At 38.0% G+C, this 27153-nt stretch overlaps 3 protein-coding genes across 3 annotated transcripts; all 3 read right to left on the bottom strand.

Annotated features, from left to right (window-relative positions):
• Positions 1 to 582: 582 nt before the first annotated feature.
• Positions 583 to 4646, bottom strand: LOC105440247. The gene is made up of 4 exons (XM_030973236.1): positions 4393 to 4646; positions 3352 to 3429; positions 2813 to 3017; positions 583 to 1861 (listed from the first exon to the last, which is right to left on the bottom strand). The coding sequence occupies exons 1-4, from the start codon at positions 4615 to 4617 to the stop codon at positions 1812 to 1814; spliced, it is 558 nt and encodes a 185-aa protein (XP_030829096.1). The 5' UTR covers positions 4618 to 4646; the 3' UTR covers positions 583 to 1811.
• A 2200-nt stretch (positions 4647 to 6846) lies between these two features.
• LOC105440245 lies at positions 6847 to 14399 on the bottom strand. The gene is made up of 4 exons (XM_030999924.1): positions 13697 to 14399; positions 9592 to 9643; positions 9049 to 9101; positions 6847 to 6998 (listed from the first exon to the last, which is right to left on the bottom strand). The coding sequence occupies exons 1-4, from the start codon at positions 13992 to 13994 to the stop codon at positions 6847 to 6849; spliced, it is 555 nt and encodes a 184-aa protein (XP_030855784.1). The 5' UTR covers positions 13995 to 14399.
• A 6346-nt stretch (positions 14400 to 20745) lies between these two features.
• LOC115918321 lies at positions 20746 to 26895 on the bottom strand. The gene is made up of 6 exons (XM_030973361.1): positions 26816 to 26895; positions 24805 to 25033; positions 23420 to 23616; positions 22721 to 22827; positions 22178 to 22255; positions 20746 to 21705 (listed from the first exon to the last, which is right to left on the bottom strand). The coding sequence occupies exons 1-6, from the start codon at positions 26850 to 26852 to the stop codon at positions 21133 to 21135; spliced, it is 1221 nt and encodes a 406-aa protein (XP_030829221.1). The 5' UTR covers positions 26853 to 26895; the 3' UTR covers positions 20746 to 21132.
• Positions 26896 to 27153: the final 258 nt, after the last annotated feature.

Genomic DNA, 27153 nt, shown 5'->3' with positions numbered 1-27153 from the left:
TTTTTTAAGTATGTCAAAAATTGATTTGTCCCAATTTGTATTTCTTGAAAATGTGAAATATCAAAGCTTACTTCTAAAATTATTCAATAAAGGCCCTAATTCAATCAGTCCAACTTTGATTCTTAAATATAAACTTGAGTTCTGGTAAAAAAAAGAAAATGAATTCTCACAGAATCTAACGAAACTTACACTGAATGTTCAAGATTACAAATAAATGTCATGTGCCAAACAATTTTGGAAGAAAATTTATACTGGCTGAGTAATGAGCATAGAAAGATAACAAATCAGGGTAGTACTAGCCCTGACACCATATGTGTTGTCCCATATACATCTTTCTGTGTAAGTGATTGTTACTTTACCAAGACTCTGCCAAATTTATGATGATTTTGAAGACTCCAGAACCTTGCATTACACACCATTACTTACATGCTATATGATCAACTTTTCTGATCCATTCCACACCTTTTCTTTCACAATGCAATCGCATCACCGGTACTCAAGTTTATCTTTAAATTACAAGAATACAAAAATATCAAACTTACAAGGAGTATGAATAATTTAGTTGTTGACTGTATGTCATTAATGGTAGAGCAACAGCAAGTTAATATCTCATAAGTTTGATGTTAATGTTAGTCCCTTTTTCTTTTAAGTGTATGCAAAGAACAATGAATGTGTAATTCACATAAGTGTGCTGTAGAATGCATCATATGCAATCTATAAAAGTTTATTTTGGGAAGAAATAATGCGTTTAATAGAAGAGTACTGTTCCGTAGAAAGAGCATGAGCCTATAAATTTATACCAAGTCGCAGTACATGTAAAAACTTTGAATAGATGGCGAGATAATATTTGATGAGGCAATCAGTTACCAAATACATGTAATATGAGTCTCACTCTTCACATGGCTGAAATTAAAAGCGCTTTGTCATTTGTTGTGCTTATTATGTCTGCATACAATCAATATATTATGGTACTCCAACGTAATAACTAACATAGAATTTTATTTCAAGTTTAGTAATATACCAAGTCAATCATCCGATTTGTCATAATAGGTTGTAAATTTTCCTGATTACTCTTGATAATGATAATGATTGAAATAAAGCATTAATAAAAATCAAGATTAAACCAGCAGTTCAGTGTGTGGAATTATTACTTAAATAGCTCCTTAATCTTGGCTGTAAATGGATGAAATAAACTGAATAACAAGCTTACAACTTATCAAAATTACATGAATAATAAACTGCTTATTTTCAAAATTCATCTCGCTGAACATCCTAGAAACTAAAATAGCATTTCACAAACACCATCCAAAACGTTTCAGATTCACCAGCATGTTTTCCCACTTCATAAGACGATATTCACAATGTGGGCTTTCACAAATACAGTAATCACAATTAACTGTTTATACGTGGTGACATTTAATGTCTCGTTGACCTACATGACTACACAACTTTTTATAAATACAAGTACCACATGTGTTACACAAAATGTTACATCCAATAAAGGTAGAACTTGTGCATTACCGGTACACCTAATTTGCAATTGAAAGTAATTATTTCATTTATATTCCGATACCGTATACAAGATCATATTCTGAATAAGTATTACCAAACAATGTGGCAGATTGCAACAACAAAAACATCAACAATGGCTCGGCCAACAAACACAAAGTTAGTATAGAACACTTACTGTAAAAGTACAAAATAATGCGCACATTATCTTTAAAATGTTGTATTACATGAGAAATATAAAGGCAATGAGTTCACAATAGGAAAGATGACAAAATAATGTATTTAATTTATGAAAAGGCACATTATGTGAATTGAAGACATATGTCTTCAACGTTCAGCCCAGGAAATAGCCCTGTAAAGGGAAAAATACGGGGAGGGGGAGGGGGAGAGGGGGGGGGGGAGAGGGGGAGAGAGCGAGAGCGAGAAAGATATAGAGGTAGAGATCCAAACAGAAAGAATGAAAAAGGGACGCACAATAAAGAGTGGGAAACAGAGAGAGAGAGAGAGGGAGAGAAAATAAAAAAGATCAAAGATGCAAAAAGAAAAAGTATTGTAAAGAGATGGAGAAAGAGAGAGAGAGAGAAGGGGGGGGGGGGGGAGGAGGGAATGGTAAATAAACAGAAACATAAAAAATCATAAGATATGGCTTACACTAAATATTTCTTGTTGAAAACAATCAAGCATGTTTAGAAAAACAAAATCACAATCATTAATGTGAAATCATTATCAACACGAGAGAGAGAGAGGAAAACGATATGTCTAACATAAAATAATATTTTTTAGTAAAGTCTTCAACTAAAAAAATAATTCCCAACTGGTAATCAAGCACAAAGGATATTTCAGTTTTCAGTAAATTTCAGTTTATCCTTACAGCCACGTTAACTATAGGTTTTATATTGCCCATTTTAATTTTCTTTATCAATAAATGGTGAAGGTTACTTTTCTTAACTTTTTTTTATAATCAGAAAAAAGAAGAAAAAAAGAAAAGGTATGACATTCATTAATCTCTAATCCATTTGAGGGCTTAAAAAAAAAGATGTTGTATTGCCCTTTAGGTGCCAAAACATGGGTCGGTCGGTCGGAAATCTTTTTTTTCTTCAAATACTTTGTTATACTTTTTTTCTTCTCAGTTTTGAATGCTTTAATGCATTTTCCCCCTAAAAAACGGATATAATTATATTGACAACATAAACATTCAAGGAATGCATATTACTGCTAACATCATGATTGACCTATGACTCAATAAATCCTGTTTTTTTAAAAATTGATTAAAAACAATTTTAAAGAAAGAAATCCCACTTACCATGTCTGATTACCAGTGTCTGACATAAGACATGGTAATAGGTGCTGTGGAAGATCTGCTCCCAAGCAGGATTCCACCAGTCCTCAAGCCCGGAATCCTTCCGGGTCATGATGGATAAACCTCGAGTCGAACAGTTAAACGACTTTCCCTCTACTGGAGAAGCGTCTGCCATACTCACATACTTTGTCGTGTATATTGCATGAACCTATATATATATATATATATATATATATATATATATATATATATATAGAAAACAAAACATGAGACACTGTTTTATTTGAATTTATTTTATTCACCCAGTCAAATTAAATTAAAATGCAAAAAAGTATTTAAAAATATGACAGAAGCAGATCCACGATGCTACAGTGGAGGGGTGGACATGCATGTTTGAAAAATCCCCTGACAATTTTTTTTTGGTCACATATGTAGGGGATCGATGCCCATTGGCTGTCGACTAAGGGGGTGCAGATGGTGATGGGAAAGGGGGGGGGGGGGAGGTTTCGTATCAGAGACAATTTATGGTTAGTTTGACATACCTGATTGGTTCTCAATCCTGCTTCTGCATCAGCGGGTGTAAGGTAGTGAAATATCTGCTCAGTCTTCAGAGGTAAACCCTAGACATAGGAACACAATGAATACAAGGGAATGTATTATGAATATAATAAAGTAATTGTATGAAAAGAGGTAATGTCATTATCACCAGATTTTAAAATGATGAATTTAAATCAAGTTTGATTAAGAGAATGTTATCTAACCGCTATTTTACAACATCAAAAACTTTGTACTATTCTCATCCGTCTTGAACCTGGTGCAAATGATTTGGCTTCATCCCACATCATCCCTCCCGATAACTCCATCAGAACTTCCTCTTGCAAAAAAATGTATAAGTGTTGACCGTTTTGAGAAGATTATAACAGGGACAGTTTTCCTGGTTATTGAAAGAGAAGGCCTTAAGTTGGACAAAGGTTTTTCACCGATTGACTCAAACAATATGTCATGGCTCAATAATCTTTTCATTTCCCTTCATCACTATCAATGGGGGGATTATCCTTTCCTAAACAAAAAAGCGTACATACCGGTACCCATTCATATTTTACCGTTCAGACACTAAATAATTTTATATCAAAGTTTCATGCTACATCCATCTTTTGAATATTATTATCCGCTTCTTTGTTACTAAAACATATCCGTCTGTTACCTGGATATATCAATGTATGTTACAATGTCTGTTACCTGAATATATCAATGTCTGTTACCTGGATATATCAATGTCTGTTACCTAAATATATCAATGTCTGTTACCTAAATATATCAATGTCTGTTACCAGGATATATCAATGTATGTTACCTAAATATATCAATGTCTGTTACCTGGATATTTTCTTGTCTGTTCCTTTACTTTCAAATAACCTTCAAAATTCACTAACGTAACATTTATTAAAATAGACCTTCAATTTCTTATTATTATTTAATAAATATACTAGATAGGCAATATTTTTGCAATTTAAGTCCAGCTATTCTGTATAATCTGTAATGCCTTTTTGCTTTGCATGTTCCAACTACTCTGTCTGTTATACCTGAATATTATCCTGTCTGTTTAAGCAATGTTCATCACTTGCATAGCCGTCAAGGAATCCGATTTTCTTTCCCTGCATGTCAGAGGTGTCAAAACTAGACTTTCCCGATGACGCGTTTAGCGTAAAGAAAGCGCTAGGGAATGGCTTGGTGTAAGGCTCAGTGAAAGCAAATGCCCTTCGCCTTTCTGGAGTTTGTGACCAACCTGGAAAAAATACAATGTTCATCAAGAATCGGCTGTATATTAGAAAACTGGTTTTGAAATTTAAAAAAATATTTATAAATAATAAAAAAATCTTTAAAAAATGCTGTAGGCGTGAAGCATATGTGCCTCTATATAGGTATCAGGATGACCGGGTCTGTAATTGACACCATGGAATACCAGCTCAGTATCAAGATGCCACGCCCACCTTGGATTGACCTCCTGAATGTTTGGGGGTAAACTCTGGAGTAACTTGAAGAAGAAATAACAGCAGGGAACTTTCACTTTGGATTGATGATAATTATTGTTGACCGTCGAGGTACATTGCAAATTCTGAGACCTGATTCATGAAACTTGAAAGTGTGTGTGTGTGGGGGGGGGGGGGGGGGGGGGAGTAGTGAGCACTATTTTTGCTCCCGAAATTTTTGATAATCGCGTCGGCCGATAATTCGCTCAGTGGGGGGGGGGGGGGGGGGTAGTGAGCAGTCCAGCGATCAAAATACACGGGGGCGGTGGGCGATTCGCCCCGTGAGCTCCATAATCGCCCCCGTCACGATCACGGGGGCGATTGCAAAATTAAAAATCGCCTCCATGGAATTATAAAATTAAGATTATCTTTTCTGATATAACTTTAACACAATATTGAGTATTCATTTTCAAACCTTAAACCAATGAAATGGACCTTAGCTTAGATGGCGCTTTCTCTACCATCTCTACGAGTATTCCCGATACAAACAACGGAAGCTCGCGGTGCGGCCGTCAGCACAGTGGCTATACTGCGCTGGTAGTACCGGTGTGCACGCTGACGCCCAATATCTGCTGGAGCTGGAGATCGACAATCGCGCAAGGACTAAAACATGGAGAAGTTTTTCGTTGTAAAAGTTTGAATCCTCTGAAATCTGGTGATTCTTAAAGACCCGCAAATAATGTAACCCGACCAGTAAATCAATATTGAAAAGAAGAAGAAGGCATAAGATGTTGCAGGGGCGGATCTAGGCGGTTTAGGGAGTTTAACCCCCCCCCCCCCCCTCCGGCCCTTGGGTTGCCAAGGAAAAATGTGATGTGCAAAGAAAAATGCTATCATGAGTCCAGACCTACACAGTATAGTAGATGTCAGTAGATGCCAGGAAAACACCACTAATATAGCAACAAAAAAAAATCGCCTCGCCGCTACGCGGCTCGTGGACGATGCTCCACATCGTTATTTGGGGTACCCCCCCCCAACCTTAGCAAAAAGCTTGATCCACCCCTGTGTTTTGGAAGGATTTGGTAAAGACTAAAAGTAAAAAAAGAATGTAAATAAGGTTGCTCCGAATAATGAGGAGGAAATTATGTGCAGAACGGGAAGAAATGGAGAAAATGTCCTCACGGGAATAAAAGTCAATAACAGCAATGTAACAAGTAAATTTCTAAGAGGAAAAATACCGACTTAGATAAATGATAATGATAAAATACCAAGGAGTTTCACGGGTACCAATTCAATGGAAATTTGTATTAAAATAAGAGCCCCCGTCAGCACTTAAATCGCCCCCGTGAGAAGGCTCACGGGGGCTTTTTTTCTTTTGGAAGAGCCCCCGTGGGCAAAAAATTGATTTGAGCCCTGGTGAGCACATTTCTTTTATTTTTGTTGGGGGGGGGGGGGGGGGGCCTCGGAAATTTTAAAAATTGCAACCCCCCCTCCCCCTTGAGCGCCAGGGGTGGGGGCCCATCTCCAAAAAAAAGTTAAATTAACGTGTTTTACACATTTTTTTTCCCCAGGGGAGGGGGCCCATGGATCCGCCACTGGTTAAGGTGAAACAAATCTTTGGTAAAACATTCTGTACACAAATGATCTTACTTTCATAACTACATAATGTGTATTGTACATGTAGTATATAATATAAGCGCATCGGGACAATTACCCCCTGGACAATCGTGCCCCTGGAAAACAAACCCGAGGAAAATCACCCCTGGGACAATTATCTTCCAACCCCCTCAGGGTAGTCTACCCTGATAATAAGCATTTTTTTTTTTTTTTTTTTTTTTTTGGGGGGGGGGTAATTTATTGTCCTAGGGGGGGGGGGTGGTTGTCATCAGAGATAATTGTCCTTGGGGGGGGGGGGTAATTTTCCCGCTAGTAATTGGCCAGGGGTTGATAGTTCAATAGGGTAATAGTAGTAGTTATAGCAGCAGCAGCAGCAGTAATATAGTAGAATTAGAAATAATAGATATTAAAATCTCTCTTTGGAGTCACACATTATGTGACTCCCGTTTCTTATACAACACTGCGATACCTACCAGCACATGCATCATACCAGCCTCCGTTGAGACCTACTCCACCCGTCGCAGGTGATCCCTTCTGAGATATCCAGCAGTTTGTGCGTTGATCAGTCACTATCTCACATTTCTTACCCGCCACGTGACATACTGCAAAGAGATGGAAGGGGATTGAAAACACGGGAGAACAATTCGAGAAATAGTAAGTGCGTGTTGAAATGATGAAGGTGAAAGTGTATAGTTTCAGGGGTGGATCGGTGAGGAGTCACGGGGAGGGGGAGGGGGAGGGGAGGGGAGGGGGAGGGGGAGGGGGAGGGGGAGGGGGAGGGGGAGGGGAGGGGGAGGGGAGGGGGAGGGGAGGGGGAGGGGGAGGGGGAGGGGAGGGGGAGGGGAGGGGGAGGGGGAGGGGAGGGGGAGGGGAAGGGGGTCCCGACAAATAAAATAATGCCTATGTTTACCAATTTAACCCTATAAACCAGGGGCAGGGACTAACTTATTTTTCACTTCCCTCCCCACCCCCCTCCCGCGCGAAGCGTGGAAGCTTTGTGCACTTCACTTAATTATTAGAGAAAGAAGACGATCCGTTGTGGCGCGAAGCGCAGAAGCTATGACGTTTCATTTAATTATTAGAAAAAGAAGACGATTCGTTGAACCGTTCTCGACTCTTAATCCTAGTCTGAATTCAGTTGTCCCCCACCTGCGCAAAGCGCTGAAGCTTTGACGATTCAATAAATTATTAGAGAAAGAAGACGATTCGTTGTACCTTTTTCGACTCCTGATCCTTGTCTGAATTCTCCCCTCCCGCGCGAAACTCCCCCCCCCCCCACCTTTAGCGACGCCCCTGCTTGTTATCCCATTATTGTTATCTCTTCTTTCGTTGTTTCATTCTCTTTTTCCCCTTTTTCCATCTCTTTTTTTTTGTTCTTCTTGTCCTTTTTTGTTTTTGTTTTTGTTTTTGTTTTAGTTTGTTTGTTTGTTTGTTTTGTTTTGTTGTTGTTTTTTTTTTGTTTTTTTTGGGGGGGGGGGGGGCTAAACGCCTGGCAAGAGGGACCCCATATAATGCACACTGCAAAGTTTCGTGCCCCCCCCCCCGCCTCTCCCGGTAAAACAAACACCATCTTATAGTATTATCCCCTTTTTTCTCTCCACAGTCTTTCCCCTTTCTTCCTTTTCTACATTTGCCACACTCTACCCAGGTGAAGAAATTAAATGGGTACCTAGTAGGAGTTTATTCCTTGCAATGCTAGAGCGCCGTATGCCAGCCGTGCTAAAGCCAGTGTAATAATCGGGAGCGCCAGGAGGGTCAAATCTGACTGACATGAGCGCTATACAAGAACCCATTTTTATTATTATTATTATTTTCCGCCTTTTCTCTCCTCTTTCTTCCCCTTTTTTCCTTTCCCCTCCTTTGTCTCCTCTCCCCTTTTCTCTCCTCCCCCTTTTCTTCTTCTTTCTTTTCCCCCTTCCCCTTTTTTTTACCGGGGGGGGGGGGGGGAGGCACGTGCCCCCTGCCCCCCCCCTGAATCCGCCACTGCCACGTTTTGCCAGATTGGACACTATTTTGCCTGATAACTGAAACCCCTTATTTGCTTGTAAGAAGTTTTTGGGGAAAATCCCCTTTTACAACTTGAATCCTGAAGCCGCCCCCTCGGTTTCGGTAAAAGTAACAGAAAGAAAAAAAGATGAACAGAAAACTGTGATGGGTATAATTATCGCGGACACGGGATTGGGAACGTTAATTTTCAATATTTAAGCGGGACAAAGACACTGATCGCATATCAGATGACTGTTAGGTCCACCCTGTTTCTAATTTTGTTCTTTTATGCACTTCCTGGCTTTGTCGGTCTCTTTGACTGTCGGTGAAAATATGGGTCGAACAGTGGTTACAAATACAAAGTTTTTGTTGTAGTTGTCTAGAGAGACGTTTTCATGAGTAATGCGAACTGTGATAAGGCCTAAAAAAAAGATGTTGTATTCCCCATTGCGACCGACCCCAAAATCTTAAAATCTACGGTCGGCTTTTTTAAAAAGTTTCTTTTTTTGTTACCGTTTTTGTTAGAAAAAAATCTATTAAAGCATTCAAAACTGAGAAATATCAGCCAAAAGAGGGAGACCAAAAAAAAAAAAATTCCGACCGACCGACCGACCCTTGTTTTGGCACCTAAAGGGCAATACAACATTTGTTTTAGGCCTAACATACCGGCTTGCACCATTTCAACATCGAATCCGTCCATTTGTAAAGTTTTTCCGTCTCTGATAAAAGAAAGAAAATAGAATGAATCAACAAAGAAAAAATTGACACGTAAATTATGTTAAACGCCATTGTTAAGCATAGAAACGATTAAGGAACATGGTGATGAAACGTTGAAAGATAATAGAATATAGGGAAGGATAACCCGTCAGTTTAATAAAGAGAGATAAACAAAAAAAAAGGAAAAAGAAGAACAAAAGGAATATTAGAAAAGATATGAGGAATAAAAGGAATGAGAGATAGAGAGAGAGAGAGATCGAATTACCCTTATAGAAGTTAACAAGTTTCTTTATGTAAATGCATTGTAATGTAACATCTACAGTTTTTTACTAATAAATGATAATCTAAGTGATAAAATCAGATTTTAAAATAGAAAAATGTTACCAAAAATAGTCAAGAAACAGCGGTGACTTATTGTTATAATTAAACATGGTTTGAAAACGCCAGGTGCCAATTAACCAAAGTTCTTTGAATAAAGAAATATTTCCTTACATGTAATGCAATACAAGGTTCGACTGTCCAAGCGCAAACGTCCATGTTTTCTCTGCATGCATGGTAAAAAAGAAGGAGAAAAAACAAATAAATTATAAACACGATTGAATAAAGGCCTTTACATGTAATTTATTAAAAAATTCATTAAAATCCCATTAGACATTAATTTCCTTCAAATCGTATTACAAAAAGTCCTATTAAGCACCCAGACTTCGCAGATTTGATTTGGACGGGGGTGTGCCGCTGAAGCCTCGAAACCCCTACCTAGTTGGGGGATTTTTCTCGAAGTAAGGCCAATTTTCGGGTGTTTAAATGGCAAACATCCGAAAATTTTGGAAATTTTGAAAAAAAGAACCGATGTTTCGTGATTTTGGGGTGAAAAGGTGAACCATTAGAGCGGCACACCCCCGTATGTCTTAATATGCAAGTACCCCCCCCCCGCCCGGTTGTAATCATATCGTAAGCTTATAGCCCCCTTTTAATCTCTCCAACAGCACTCACAGATATGACAATGACGTATAATCTACCATTGATTTCTTCTTCGTTCTATTACTTTCGATCCGGAAGAAGAGAGAATATCATTATTTCTAAAAGAAGACTACCCGGTAGTTATTGATAGACGACGGATGCACTGAGTGGTTACAATAACATTAAAATGACAAAGGAACATGCCGATATAACGACTTCGCGCCTTTTTCGCGGGGGAAAACCACATCAAGTTGCTGAGGAAAAAATGGACGCAAGCAGAATCATTTTTTTTGTGTGAGTGGTCGGACAGCATTATTATACAGTGCGTCCCAGATAAAACGAAACCAAGAATTATCGATGTTTTATCATAACTTAGTCACATTTATAATTAATAAATGCCACATATTTGGACAACTGAGATCCTCCTCTTTCATTTGACGCAACTTATATATGAAGCATATTTCATGCATGTGTGATTAAAATGAATTTGAAGAGAGGATCCAAAAAGTCATATGGCGGACGGTATCTGAATTTCAAAGAGAAAATCACATTTCTAGAAAGTTGAGTTTCTGCCCTTTCATGACACCTCAATCTGGCAAAATGAGCAAGGAATGACACAGCTGTGTTTGTTTAAAGTAGTGCTTGCATTTCCATAATTTTATCAAACGAATTCGTTCTCACTGGCTGCCTGCCGTACCAACAAGCATAATTGACAACAGACTTAACTACATTTCGTTGACAATGAGCCATGCATGAAGTCTTTCGTATACGGCTGATTGTCAACGAAACTGAGTTAAGTCTTTTGTCAACTCTATAATTTGTTGCGACGGCAAGCAGCCAGTGAAAACGAATTCGTTTGATAACATTATGGAACTGCAAGCACTACTTTAAACAAACAGAACTTTGTGATTCATTTATAGTGATTGAGGTGTCATTTGAAAGGGCAGAAACTCAACTTTCTAGAAATGTAATTTTCTCCCTGAAATTCAGATACCGTCCGCCAAATGACTTTTTGGTTTCCTCTCTTCAAATTCATTTTAATCACTCATGCGTGACACATGCATTATATGAGTTGCTTCAAATAAAAGAGGGAGATCTAAGCTTTTCAAATATGCGTCATTTATCAATTATAATTGTGATTAAGTTATGATAAAACATCGATAATTCTCGGTTTCGTTTTTTCTGGGACGCACTGTACAGATCCAATAAAATATCCAGTCAATGTTACCGACAGTGTACAATTCCATTACAGGAATGGTATAGCATGGTTGGGGAAGAATGTTAGAAAAGTACGGGTATTAATTAACCTTGCCTCATTTATTGTATCTATTCATAAGCTATTCATATCAAGTTATTGTATTACGACACAAGGGCCAGCAAACAAACAATGATACGAACATAGTTTGCTCGTTATTAGCAATGGCGTACTGCTGAGGGGCTCTAGAAATATGTGGCGGGGCACGTAAGGCCATATTATAAAAAAAAACATGTTTAGCTTCCTGTTTTTTCGAAAAATAGGAAGGAGGCCCTTTTTTTTTTTTTATCTTTCTTTCAAAATAGCCGCTCAAAGGGGCCGCTCGGTACATTTTCCCTGACAGTCGGGCTATTTTTCAAGATGGCCGCCAACATTTTTTTTTCTTTTTAATTCAGAAATAGATCCATTTTAGCAGTGTTTATCATGTGTTTTTTTCGGGGACGCTAAACATGACTATTTTTGTAAATAGCCTAATACAGGTTTTTCTCAATGAAATGCAATTCAACAAGGTTACTGTTTGGGTGGAGGGTGCGGGTGGGGGACCAGGCATCTTCATTTCTCACCCTTTCCCCTTCATCTTTTCCCTTTACCCTTCCCCCTTTCTATTTTTTCTTTCTTCAAACAAAAATTGTTGTCACCACTCGATGGAGAAGGGGAGGGGGGGGGGGGAGTAGGAGGAGGCACGTGCTCCACGTGGCCCCGAAAGTTATACACAACTGCTTGTGATATCAAGATGAAAGCAGTTTTGTACCGTTGTCCTACATATTTCTTTTGCCTGATGTAGGCCTTTAAATATCATCTGACACTCTTCTGAATTTTAATAGAAAAAAAACTTGATTCATTTAATAGTCTTTGATTAAAAATGACCTAAATCATCTATTTTCTGTGTATCTCTTTCTCTGTCTTTATTTCTGCCTCATCTCACCCCCCCCCCCCTCTCTCTCTCTCTTTCACTCCATTACTCGCTAGACTGTTGTACATTTAGGCGTCACAGCAGGATGACCAAACTGTATTGTGTTTGAAATATATTTATAAACTCTAAAGGGGTATACAAATAATCTATTTATTAGTGACATAATGTATAAGGACAGAATGATCTTTATCACATACACTGTACTTTTTTCCCTTCATAATTATGAATTATATCTCATTAACGTTGTATATCTGTTTGGATGTATCTACATTCTTAAAATCAATATAACATAATTATGTAAAACAGTTCAGAATTGAAATAATTGGGATGCTGTAATTCTAAAGATGCATGAGCTATGTTATGCTCTGGAGCATTGGATTCGGATGTCAATTTGGTTAGTTGCCAAAATAACCATGACAACATGGAGATCTCTCAGAAAAATTCTTTTAAAATACACACAGCTTACAAAATACAGGAAATGTTCTAAAAAATATTGAATGAACTCGTTCATGATAGAGCATTACTCATTCTTAGAATGAGTAACGCTCTATCATGAACGATGTTAGACTAACATATTTTGTTTGCGTCAGAATTATCAACCTTTCTTCAACAGCAATGTCAAAATGAATGATGGGCCTAGATCTTCAAATACGTGTATTTCAAGTGTTCATGATGGGCGCATGAGGTATATATGAAAAAGTCAGATGGTTAAAAGAATAATATGCATATAAACATTTGGAAGCTAGCAGTGAAATTCTATCTTTGAACGTTATGCATGTCGAGTACGATGAGGGCCAAGAAAAATATTAGATTGTTGCCAACTTGCCATTCGCTGTATAGAAACAAGTCATATCATTGTAGCAGCAGTACCTTTAATAAAATGAGTAACAGGTTTGTCTTTACACCTACCATGATATTCTGGTATAGATTTGGCTCATAAACAAATTATATACATTGTACGTGTATACTATGTAGGTCTATGTGCACAAACACTGTCCGTTTGTTTCCGTATAGAATGCAGTTAATATCGTACCGCTAGACTGAACAGACAATACATTGAACCAGGGATTGAACATTATCATAATCCAAATCGTTAACAAAGAAATGTTACAATGTAAATTTGTATTGAAATTGAAAAGGAAAACGAGACGAGAAGAGTATGGGTAAGACTATAGACAGGGATGGGGAAGAGGGGTCGAGAGAGAGAGAGAGAGAGAGAGAGAGAGAGAGAGAGAGAGAGAGAGATGGGGGGGGGGGGAGTCTTAGAGATGGAGTGGAGAGAGCCCGGAGGAGGGGAGAGAAAGAGAAAAAAAATACCTTTGCCTTTTGGGATGGCTCTCGATCAATATATTTCACCTATTTTCTTCTTCAGTATTTTAATTGAGAATAGCAAAATGCATTTCTCTTACTTTCATCCCTGTTACACATCACCATTCTTTCAGAGCAAAGAAAACAAACGAGTTACTTACCCGATGTCTCAATAGACATCACGCGAGAGAGAGCGAGACCAGACAAAACAACAGCCAACAGACAGATAACGCCTACCAGAGCCATCATCAAGAGCGTCGTCCTCCGCACCGCTTTGACAGATCCCCTGGCTCCTTGTCCATTACCGAGCACCATCGTCATCATCGGATTCGTCGACGAATCTCCCGGTGGCCTACTCTCGATATTACCCGCGAAAGCTTCCTGACTTCCCTTCCCCTCTCCCCCTTGGTCATCCCCTCCTCCTCCCAGACGAGAGAATTTGAATCCGGTATCCGCCATTATTTCCCGCCAGCGATCGCGACACAAATTACTCGGATTACAACTTGCCGTCTGTTGCTGGACTCAACGTTATCATAGGAGCACAAAATGATATCCAACGGCAAGCACGTACATCGGATCTATATACCAATATCTGACACACAGATCGACAGGCATGCATCCGCAGTTCTCATTCCAATCACCACGAGTACTGTTTGCTGTTGCACATGCCTGTAGGGCGTTATTATACAGAACGCTGTTGATATAATTTCAATAACAGGGGATGTATAGAAATTGGAGAACAGAATGCAGTCAACAGTGGACGATTGTCCTTTGGACGATGAAGGGCACGCGGGAGAGTGTTCAAGCGTCAAATAAAATATGGATGACTCATTACTGGGCCAATACATCGCGTGTACGGAATTTCCATCGTAGCATATCAAAAGCATATTTCATTAATTAGGCTTCAGATTATGAATAAGAATTAAACCTCAATGCCTATGTGTTGTGCGATTGGTCGGCATAATGTGTTTATTAAGCTACTCTATTTACTTAAACTCATGTGCATATATTTTCTTTACTTCTTCCTTTGTACTTTGAAGGCATTTTTATATAACGATACCTGAAAAGCAACGAAGGATCAATGATTTACGATGCACATTGGAAAAACGGGATGGGGGGGGGGGGGGCACAGGAATGCAATCATTATACCACCTGACGACTCATGAAGAATGCAATGGTGATCTTTGTTCGCCTTGCTTTTGAAGACTTATGCCCCCGGCCCCCATGTATGCATAAAATCCCTAGATCCACCACTGAAAATAAATTATTATGAACGTTTAACCCGAACTCATAATTAACCAGCGTCGTTGAGTTTCTGAAACATTCGCCGTGATGGAATTTATTTCGGATCGACCTAAAGGCCAATAAAACACATCGAGTAAAGTAATGTTTTCTTTAGCCCTCGATCGTGTCCTTTCCATCGTTGTAGTTTCCTTTGACATTGTAAAATAAGTTCAGTCAAAAGGTTAAAGGTAATACAAAGTTTTGGGAAATATCGAAAATTGGGTCGAAAGTGATTCTTTACAATTTTGATATATATGGATGCCCCTGTGGATGTATTATAATCACTACAAAATTTAGCTCCTAAAACATTTCGGCTTTCGAGAAAAATTGAATATAAAAATTTACCGGTGCTCCCGGTAAATTTTGATAAATTTCAAATAGCGCCTACGGCCGTACAATGGTAGATGCGACCACGAAAATGTCAGAATAGGTAGTTGTGATATATAATTTTCAAACGCGAATAGCTAATTGGTCGATTTAAGTCAAGAAACATTGTTTTATAGCTTAATTAATATATTGACCTTGAGAGGGAGCTATACAACATAAAGAGCTTATTATTTACAATGTCATAACTCTAGACTCGATTTCAACCGCGACAACGATCACTGAATATTGTAGAATCGCATATGCTTCCAATATGTTCATTTGAACCAAATTCATGACCCCATACCAAAACTTTGTATTACCTTTAACAGTCGGGTCTATTTCTTGAGGACATGCGTTTTGAATGAATTTATTTAGGCGTCATAATTACTGGTTGTCAAAATATCCAGTAGCGTATCCACAAATAGATTTTAAAACGGAGCAGAATCGTGCCCGCGGTGTAGCGTAAAGACCCATTAACCTCTTCTTTCAAAGGTGGGGTGGATGCGGTACACCAGCCTTTCACCATTATGGAGACTAGGATACGCCACTATAAAGGAAAAACAAAAACGCAATTAAAGAGTAAGATGGGGTCATGAAATCATGGAATATAGGGAATAGTATGTGTATGTGTGTGGGAGGGGTGTGTGGAAGGGGGTGGGTGGGGAGGGGGAGGGGTCTGTCTGGTTTGTAATACAAGTGTAATGTGGAACATGTTAGATGCGCACGTCCGAAAGCATGAAATCACCCTGACGATGTGATGATGTACGATTCCCCGATCTGAAGCTTCCCAACTATTGAGCGCGGGGAATCCCCATTTGTTCGCGACCGGATGATGCTATTCAGATTTTGAAAGAAAGGTATAAGGAGATTTTAGAGATGGAGACCCAACTGGTAACAAATTATTCAAAACAGCTGCCGTTTTCTATGGTTGCACACTAGAATGTACTGGTGTGCTGTAAACTTTGATGTCCGAGGTTCGAAGCCGCCTCATTGGAAAGCTTGAGTAGTGATTTTTGTCACAAAGAAATATCCTTAATATTTCACTTTTTATTTGAACTAACAAGGGGAAAATCGAACAGATGGTAAAATATGAATACAAAAGCCTACTTATGTCAGGAAATTTGCTTACATTGTATGATAGCAGCTTTAATTTGTGAAAAATAGTAAAAATTCACAGTCCTATAAGACCTGCCGAAGACCTGCCATTTGACCGCACTTTTCCGAATACTTGCGGCTCACGAAAATAAAAAGTGAATATGTTCATGTACAGTTCTTTGTGATGTTATATGTCAGATTAGTGCCCACACATGCCCAGTCGAGTAATTGTGATTAATATTTCAGAAAAATTTGCTCCATTTCCTTTCGCTTGCCTCCGGTAAAGGTAGGCACTGTATTGCTCGTATCATCAGACGAGTGGTATTACAAAAGAATATTTCCATTTGAAAGTGGCCCGTTAGTTCGCAGCTATAGGCAGGAATCTTTTGTCTACGTATCTGCAAGGAAGATCCAGTTAAGCACATGCCTGACCAGGCGCGGATCCAGGATTTCTTAGGGGGGGGGGGGGCCCAAATTTGAAATTATGCGAGCCAAATATTGGTACGTAATGGTGACCAGCAGTGACGTAATGCAGGGGGATGTAGGGAGGGGCGAGTTTCCCCCTCCCTCCTCTGCAAAGCGCGGAAGCTATAAAATTAATGACGTACTTCACATTGATTTATCTTATCGATTTAAGCGAAACGATTTGCTTTAGTATCATAATACTATAACAGTAATGACTAGTATGGTTTTCCTGAAAATTGCATTATACAATGTATATTCATCGTTATGGAAAATGTTGTATAATATACAACAATGGGCATTAACATTTTCCAGACCATTGATTTAATTACGTTTAATATTGAAACTGTTGCCCTTTGTATATACATGAACTTGAAATAATAAGTAGCCTTGAAAGTGTCGCAATAAATCATGTGTGAGTGAGCTTGAAGTTTAATGGTGTAGGTTTGTTTGAAACTGTATAGCCTTTACTCTGTTTTTAATGAGATATATCTTCAATCAAATCAAATCAAACTGAGTGATGTTATCGTACAACTAAACAATATCAATCTTCTGTTCTCCTAAATAAGCCTGGGAAACTTGAAAATTGCATTACAATGTGAATTCATTGTCAGTGAAAATGTAATACAATACACAACAATGGGCAAATAATTGTTTCCAGACCAATGATTTAAGTAAGAAGAACTTACATTTTATATTGAAACTGTTGCCGTTGTATATACATCAGGCGCGGATCCAGGATTTCTTAGGGGGGGGGGGGGGGCAAAATTTGAAATTATGCGAGCCAAATATTGGTTCGTAATGGTGACCAGCAGTGACGTAATTGGGGGTGGGTGGATGCAGGGAGGGGCGAGTTTCCCCCTCCCTCCTCCGCGAAACGCGGAAGCTTTGACAATTCAATAAATTATTAGAGAAAGAAGACGGTTTGTTGTACCGTTCCCAAAAAATAATCCTCGTCTGAATTGAGTTTTCCCCCTCCCGCGCTAAGCGGAAGCTTACGTTTCATTAAATCGTTAGAGAAAGAAGACGATTTGTTGTGTCGTTATCCCCTTTTTTTTCTTTTCTTCTTCCTCTTTTTTCCTTTCTCCTCTTTTCCTTTTTTCTTTCCCTTTCCTTCCTTCTCTTTAATTTTTTGATTGGGGGGGGGGGGGCAACAGCCTGGGAGGCAAGTCCTTTTGCCCCCCCCCCCCCGATCTACTTCTTCCCTCTTTTCTTTTCTTCTTCCTCTTTTTTTTTCCCTTTCTCTCCTCTTTCCCTTTCCCTTCTTTCCTTCTCTCTCTCTCCTTTTTTTTTTTTTTTTTTTTTTGCGGGGGGGGGGGGGGGGAGGGGGGGGGGGGAGGGAGAGGGCCAAGGCCCGCTCGGCCTCTCCCCTGGATCCTGACATATTTTCTCATGGCGGCATCGAAGATTGTACAAAGGGAATGAGCTAGATAGGACTCCATCTCTTAAAACTTCTTGGTATATATATAGTGCTTCATTGTGTACATGCTCTTTTGATCGCATTGTACCCGAATGAAACCGAATCTTTTCATGAGATCTGCCTCCTAGGAAAAGGGTCATGCATGTCAATCTGCATGCTGTTAAAAAGACCAAGAATCGCTTACAACTATAATGTACATATCGTGCAAGTAAAATTTGCGATGTTTTAATTCGATGCACACAAATTAAAGGTATTAATAGGTATGACACACGAGACTTAATCCCGGAGGATGGATTGAATTCCTAGGATCTTGTTAGTAAGTGAATTCAGGCCCACTTAAAGTTAAAGGAAATGGTGTTTAAAATTACTTTGAGCGTTTCTTCCTCATTGATTTCCTTAAAATGCTAATCTTTGTGGGAAAAGATATAGACGGATGTGAGGCACTTCCTTACGATGGGTGTAGATAGGGAAGGGCATAACATATTTGACAATTAAAGTACCAATGGTATCATAAACATATTTAAACATTTCTTAATTTCCAAGGTTGTGATTTGCCAATTAGAGTCTTGTGCGACTATATTTACAAAATCTGCCAATTCAATCCTTGCCTTTTTATTTCTTTTTGAAATTTCTTATGGATTTAAACTTTCATCTATTTTACAATTGCCTATTGCCAGTCAAGGCCTTTATCTGGATATTAAGTTGAGAAATAACAAATTACATGAACTAGAAAATAATGACTAATTTTTATATGAAACTTGAAAATATATGTTTTTCTATACATTTTATACAGAAGTTCTAAAAACTCTCCATTTTCAGGCCGATATGAGGTCATAAAAGGTCACTGAACTCCAAAACGGTACACCTGTTTGTAGAGAACACTAGTTTAAAATCAATCCCGAAAGTTCCTGAGGGGGAGGTTAAAGGTACCATGGCTCCAATGTATTTAGTGGTGTTTTAAAATTCATATACACTGCCATTTGATAGGAAAAGAGGAATTTGTAAGGATCTTTTATTCAGTTTATATGGAGGGTTGATTTTATTTCCTCAACATCAATTTGATTAAAGAAACCAGCTTTACTCAAGTTTTGCAAAGCTAAGACTTCCCTTTAAAGATATGGAGAGCAACGGAAGACAGACTTAAAAGACATCCACTAAGAGACAATCTATGGATTTTGTTTCTCACCATTCAGTAATCCAGTTAAGCGTAATTACCTTCTTCCTGTGAACCATACTCTCTTTCAATAATCTTGCAAACACTTTTATTTGTTCATCATATTGTTCTTTTACTTTCCTTTATCTCTATGATTCACTCACTCCTTCTCTCTCTCTTGTTTTTTCTCTTTAGCTTGTACTCTCTGCAATTCATTACTATTTTCCCCAGTGTATTCCCATTGTTTCATTTCAAGATCGATAAAATGACCAATTGTATAACGCTCTTAAAGGGGAAGTCCGTCCTGGTATTATCTTGGGGAAGTCCGTCCTGGTTTTATCTTGGTTTTATCCTTAGCAGAAAATTGAGAAAAACAAATTTGCAAGAATTTGATCAATATTCTATCAAAAATTAGGAAATTTATGAATTTTTGAAGTTGTGGTCAGTAAAACACAAATTGGCAACATTGAGACGTGCTCTACTCAAATTTGCTCTGTACAGAATTGTTGTTGTTCTTCTCATTTTATAAGTTATTGATGACTTGACGGGGGTCTTACAAAAACACATTTGCAAAAAGAATATTTAGGGTGAAGGTATAATTACAAATTTTCTTAATAGTAAATACACATTTTAAAAGTTTTTTAGTACAGGGTAAATGGGAGGTGACCTCGCAAGATACGCCACAGAGTTGCCAATTTGTGTCTCATTGATTGCACCTCAAATATTTATTACCGGTACTTTCTTATTTTTAATTGGTTTTTGCTCAAACATTCACTGACCTGTTTCTCTCATTTTTCTGCTTCTATTAAAACCAACTTTATATCAGGGTGAACTTCCCCTTTAAAATCAAGCAAGCAATAAATCTCCATATTCTCTTGAATACATTAAAAGTTTTTATTTCAGGTGCGGACACCAACATTACTCTCACAGACAATATGCAAAATGGCAAGAAAATGCAGGAAACATAAATATTACTCATTACCATCTACATTGAATACTTTTTATAACTGTCATTTTCATTACCACTTCATGATAGGACCTACATCCCCCAAAGATTTGGTGAGCTGCACATACTCTAAAAAAATTAAAGTAATTTAGCTCTTTAAAAGTTCTCTGGTCTAAAACACAGACCATTCAAAAGATCAAGAGAGAGAGATAAAGAGAGAGAGAAAGAAAAGGGGGTGAATTAGGGAGGGGTAAAATAAAATCTATGCTATATGACAAGAACAAAATCTAATTACAACTTTGAAAACTTTGAGTTTGCATGGGGGCGTAATTATATAATAACTTATAGAAACTGTCAAAATGAAGTTTTGGGGGATTCCCGAGTGTATTCATCTTATAAAGCATTGAGAGCTGAGGTTGTGATGTAACATCAAATCGCATCAAGTTGAACCAAGATCAAACAGATTTAACCAATCAATAACTTATTGATTGAATTAAGAAATCAAGTCAATGATCATCCATGGCAAGAGGACAGAACGTTCAGTCTCCAAATGTATCTTCGGCCAGTGATTGCCTTTCTCTTGATATCCTGACAGCTTCTGCTGCTAACCCTTGCATGAATGGTATAGCCATGGGCTGCTGTCTCCATTGACACACCCCCTCTCTATCTCCACTCTCTGAACCATGTCCTTTAGAGTCCAAACTCTTCTTCTCTTCAGGATCACAATAGTTCTGGTCAGACGTTACAAGAGAAGCTTGGCCACTTTCATGGGAAGCTGCAATGGAGTCCGATCCAAGAGGTGCCACGTTTCCATCGCTTGAAGGATTGAGTCTTTTGCCGATGTTTTTTCTTGGCTTTGGAACTGGCCTTCTTATTGTTGTCTCTGTACTCCTTCCAATACCTGAGGCATCATATCCTTCACCACTTCCAGAAGAACCAACACCCTGGCAACCAATCTGTGACATTTGATGGCGAAGAACTTGGTCATCACTTCTTTGGTCATCATATTTTCATCGTCCCTATTGTCGGCGACTTCTAGTAATTTTGTTTCAGATGAGGAGTCCTCGGTACAATTGATATCATTTGATAGTTGTTGAGGGTTGGCTTTACCTATATGCCTCTCATTGTGCTCATGATGTTCATGGGATAATGTCCGTTCATGGTCTAAATCAGTTAAACCGCTCTCTAACTCACTCAACGAACCATCACAAGTTACAGGGATGTTTGTCTTTCCATCTCCAATTGTCTTGTCGTCATTCGTACTATCTACCGCTCCTTCACTCAGTTCACCAAGTGTTTCTGTTTCTTTGACTAAATCACCTCCTTCCTTCATTCTTCTCCTCTCCCTTCTCATCTTCTCTTTTTCCCCTTCTCTTTTGGTCAGCACCGAGTTGAGTTCCATCAGCATGTGTTTAGCATCTTCAGAATCTTGCTTCTTCTTTCTCTGGAAGAAGACAAAAATAAAGAGAGTTAAATGAAACAAGAGATATGTTATAGCTTTAATGTTATTAAATTTTGACATCAATTGTGCCAGGAAGGGGAAAAGTCAACTGAACCAGTGTGACACTCAGGTCTTTCCTCCCAGTATAACTGACAAGGGATATGCATGTGGACCACTCAACCAGGGTTTTCCCTTGTTTTACACAGTGTAAACAACACCCAGAATTTGAACTTATGATTTGTGTACATGGGGAATATTGTTTCTAAATCTTTGACAAGACAATTCACTGGAGAAAAGAAACAATTTATTGGGGTAATTCTCCTCTGTTTTGTAACAAAAACTGATACATTTCAATGGTTGAATTTATATGCAATATATATTATCAAGGGACAGTTTAATAGTATAATGACATAATGAATGATTAATTCAACTTTAATAATAGATATCATTTGGATCATACACAAGAGTAGCTTACCCTTTCTTCAATCAAATCCTCCATGCTGTAATCTGGTATGTTATCATCTCTCTCTGGATCAATGTAAGCCTCAAACACCTGCAGGATGGAGATATATAGGTCACGGGGAGGAGAGAAGAATAAATATCAAAATGAAAAAAAGGCAGAGTACAAGAAAGTAATTTGTTGGGACATAAGTGTAGGCAGATACAAGAAAAGAGATGGAGAAAAAGTGGGAAATGAATGATACAAAAATAAAGCTATTTAGATAAAGATATACGGACAGCACTCAAGTCATTTTTTACTACCGGTAATATCTACTTAGACATAAATAAACCAGTCTACGGAACAATGCACCATTAACAGAAAGTTTTGTGTATTAAACTGATTTGCTTTTCATTAGATCTCTATCACTGTGTTCAATCAAGTTGTCAAGCTAACTGTAATAGGAAAGGAGAAGCAGAGTATACTTATGAGAGATGTTATGTATAGCTGTAACCATGGTGAAGTACTGATTGAGCAGTAATTACCGGTAATTACAAAAGGAACAAAGATCATGCTCACCTCCTCTTCAATGAAGTCAATATCCGAGTCCTTGGGTGATATGAAGTCTAGATGCTGGGGTGTTGGTATGTCAGCTTTCAATTGCCCAGTCTCTGGCTTGCTCATTACTGAAGAGATCAAGCCAAGAAGAAGACAAGGAAGAGGAGAAAGTGAGGAGAGATAGAAGGAAGAATGGTGAGAAAAATGCATCTAAATGTTAAAATACATAATACCACATAACTCTTGAAATTCATTCAGATTACTGTAATGCACATTCTAAAAACAGCTTATTTTGTATAATAATTACACAATGAAGGGAAACATTGATACTTTTTAAAATTGTTCTATCACAACAAAAGGAAATTGCATGGCATATACCAGAATTTCATATTTTTCCCCTTTCTACTGATTTCTATTTACCAGGTATGTAGTAAATTTTGAGGGAGGGCTGTGTGCTGTAACATTCATAGAGCTAAGAGATATAGTTTGTTTTCCTGAATGCATTTTGAAAGTTAGCAATAGAGAACAAAACTACTCCAAATATTCCATCAAATTATTTTTTCTTCAAAAAGGAAAAGACCATATTGCATAAGCATATCTGCCACTTTATCTATATTACATTATTACAATACATGGGCCCCATCTAGGGACCATATAAAACACTCTCATATTTTTGTAGTATTTTATTTATTTTCATTAAAGTAAGCAATCAAATCTTACCAGGTTCTTTGAGCTTTGCTGGCTCCACTCGACCTGTTAGTTTGGCAAGGGCTGTCTCGGCTTCATGTACACAAGTTTGGCACGCCTCCAAATGACCTTTGACCTCTGAAAGTAACTCTTCAAGATCATGTATCTCTGGGTCCCCCAGGTCGGACTTGCCATCCTCCTTACGTGTTCCCATTTCTAACTGCATTGCACTGGAAGGATAGCAAAGTGCATGTTTATTGAGCTCATATTGCAATTATGTTTGGTTAAGCTGAAGGGTCTAAAGTGGTACAGAATGTTTCTTTCTTTCTTATTTGGTTTTTTGTTTTCACACTGAGCAGTTGTTTTCAAAGACACTCACTACATCTATTAAAAGAAATCTACAAGAATGTACTTTCCAACATGATATAGTATCATTTGATCTGTTACAATCAACATCTACAGAGAGATAACATATCATAGTTGCCTATTTCTATTACTACATCAAATAATGAAATACCTCACTTGATACATTATGTAGGGGGCATGATGGTTCAGTGGGAGAGCAGAAGTCTAGTAGGGGAAGGTCACAGGTTCAAAAACAAGTTGATGCACTTGCCCCCTTAAAATCAGACTTAAAGACAATAGATCGTCAAGTTTTATCTGAAAGCCTATACAGTGTGAGTCAAAAAAAAGTTTACACCTAGAAAATTGATAACTATTTAAAAAATCATCGATGAACATTAAATCGTTATATGTCTTATGAAAGAGTGTCTTACCCAAATCATTTGGTACCATTTTTGTGTGGTATGTGTTCACGCTTGGATGAACAGCAGACATTATTTGCGAGATTGCAAAAATCGACTTGCGCCAAAGTTGCCTATGTGATGTTTGAATAAAACAATTGGGATTTTATTAATTTGGTCTTTGCAGATCCAAATAACATCCCTAACAAAATTAATCATGCTACACATATCAAATATCGACTATCAAATATCAACAAATATTTGTGCGCATGTGTGTGGGTGTGTGTGACTTTGCCCTTTGCAAAAAACATTCAATTCATTCTCTCACTCCGCTAATCCCAACATAATAGATACTGTAGGCATCACTTTGGTGCAAGTCAATTTTTGCACTCTCGCAAACAATGCCACCTGTTCATCCAAGCGTGAACACATACCACACAAAAATGATACCAAATGATTTGGGATAAAACACTTTTTCATAAGATGTATAATAATTTACTGTTCATAGATGATTTTAAAGATAATTAGCAATTTTCTAGGTGTAAACTTTTTTTGACTCACATGGTATATACTTGCTTTCTTAGCTGTCAAGTACATAAAAAGATTATCATCGTCATCAATGTGACAGACACCTGATCAGCCTATGCAAAAGAACAAAAGTCATCAATCTTCTACCTTTTCATAGTGACATCTAGATGCAATCTCAGAGCTCGAGTTGCAGAAGGAAGGACATCGGAGGGCCCCCAAATCTCTTCCGTCCCACGCATCTTGACCTCGGGATCAACGCCCGATTGGAGGGGTGTCATTGGCTGATGAATCTTGTACGAGCTCTTCAGGGTGGTAAGATCTTGCTCAGCTAACCTCCTCTTAGCGTCAAGTAGTGAATGCGAGCTTGAGGTTGCATCTATGGGCAATGCAAAGAATGACAAGAGTTACCGTAAATCTTTGTGTATAAGACGCACAGTTTTGCCACCAAAAAAAATTCAAAGTCTGGGGGTGCGTCTTATACACAGGTACAAAAAAAAAAGCTCAGTAATTGGTGTGTTGACTCACCACTCGGAAACTAGAACAACACTCAAATTTTTCCGTCATCTTGGTTTGAAAGAAATCTTTAGATAGATCTCAATATGTACCGGTAGTTTATAATAACAATTATATACCTCACTTAAGAAATCCAGCCATCTGATTGGTCGAAATTGCATTCATAAACTTTAACTATTCCTGTAAAATTCCCGGTAAAATTCCAAACCCATGTAATAGTTCAAAAAAATAGTTCTAAAATCCCAGTTACCATGGTTACAGGGAAAATAGTTCTAAAATCTCAGTAACCATGGTTACCCATAGGTTTACATGTTAAAAAATGGTTTGAGCGATCGTGGATACCGTACGTGTGCGAAGAATTGGTCGGCATTTTTAGTACGGCAATATATCTTGATTCAAACAAGGCAAAAATGGCTGTAGAAACTCTCCCAAGATTTCAACTTCTGGATGAGGATCAAATGCGAGACATGCTGACAGCAAGAACACCGAAAAGGGTACGTGAAATCTTCTATAATTTGTTTTCAGTAGGCCTAGACCTAGATTCTAGTAGAGTCTACGTGACAACCAGATGCTGGTGATTGTAGTGATTTGTACGTCACGGATAGATGCAGATCCTTCCCGTAGAGATTACACACATCCCTATGCATTTCCATTGGCCATTGCGCACTCGATCATGCTAGATTGGTCGATGTTTTAATTACCAGAGGATTCAAACTAATATTGCTCGTGATCCTGAAGGTGATACTCAATAAGTGAGGTACATATGAAAGCGCAGGCCCACCCCTAAAATTGTAAAAATATCTTGCTTAGACTAGAATCTAGATCTAGTCTACTCTCAAAGAAACACTCATAAAAAACAACCGTGCAGATAAACTAGAGAAAGGCCAAGGTGGTGTCATAATTTTTTTGGCATATAAAAGTATTAATGACTGCTTTAATATTTGAGAAATAGTTGTTTTTCTCAAAGTAGTCATTAATACTATATAATTCCTCCAATTTTTCTTCTATTACACACGGCTTACCATAAGGTTCTATCCTAGGTCCTCTACTGTTTTTTAATTTACATTAATGATCTTACACATTCAACTGCACCTCGCAGTTAAATGAAAGTCCTTCCGCGTGGGTTTTTTAACACGGACCTGGCTTGCTGCCAAAATTAGTATCTACAGGGGGTGCGTCTTATACACAGGTGCGTCTTATACACAGAGATTTACGGTAGCTGTGTTCAAACCACACTCACTTGTGCTATATCTATCTTTTGATATCATATATCTTGAGTCTGAAGTTAGACATACTGAATACCAACTTCTCTCAGATACATACGGCTCTTGACTCAGGCCCTTAAAAGTTCAATATATTCTGATTCTAATTTCACACACACACAAAAATCAGAAGTTGTTACTACTTCATCTACAGTTCATGGCATAGCACTATTTGAAATACTTTTTGAAAACATAAGTAAAGTTTCCAGACCATCCTTACGAACTGAATATCTATTTCACACGTCTATATCGTGTAACAAGGTACATCTGGAGAACTCTTTTTTCTTTCTGGAAAAAGTTCTTGTCTTTCAAAATGATAACCATGGTATTCAAGCAAACAACTCCACTACAATAAAAAAAATTTAAAAAATGCGTGGACATACCTGCAGAATCGGCTAATAGATCAGACTTTAGACACATGAGATGTCTTCTGATAAACTCAGATAACTGATCACTGTATAAGTTGGATATAGCCTACAAGAAAAACAGACAGAAATATAGATTATTGTCCACCTATTAATTCACATTGAATTTACAGAGAACTTACTTGAATATCAACAATTTGGTCAGATATATAATAAACTTATTTCTTGATGTATCCTTTTGTTCATGGTAACTATGAGCAGAAAGAATGATTTTTTTAATTTTGCTGCAAGATCATTTTTTTTCTTCAATTGTGTTTGCTAGTTTGTTTTGTATCTATAATTGTATTCTACTAATA

Source organism: Strongylocentrotus purpuratus, unplaced genomic scaffold (genome assembly GCF_000002235.5).
Source record: "Strongylocentrotus purpuratus isolate Spur 01 unplaced genomic scaffold, Spur_5.0 spur5_scaffold_6, whole genome shotgun sequence".
In the NCBI taxonomy this organism is placed as follows: domain Eukaryota; kingdom Metazoa; phylum Echinodermata; class Echinoidea; order Camarodonta; family Strongylocentrotidae; genus Strongylocentrotus; species Strongylocentrotus purpuratus.
Note: the sequence above shows the minus strand (reverse complement) of the source record. Positions and strands in the feature narration are given on the sequence as shown.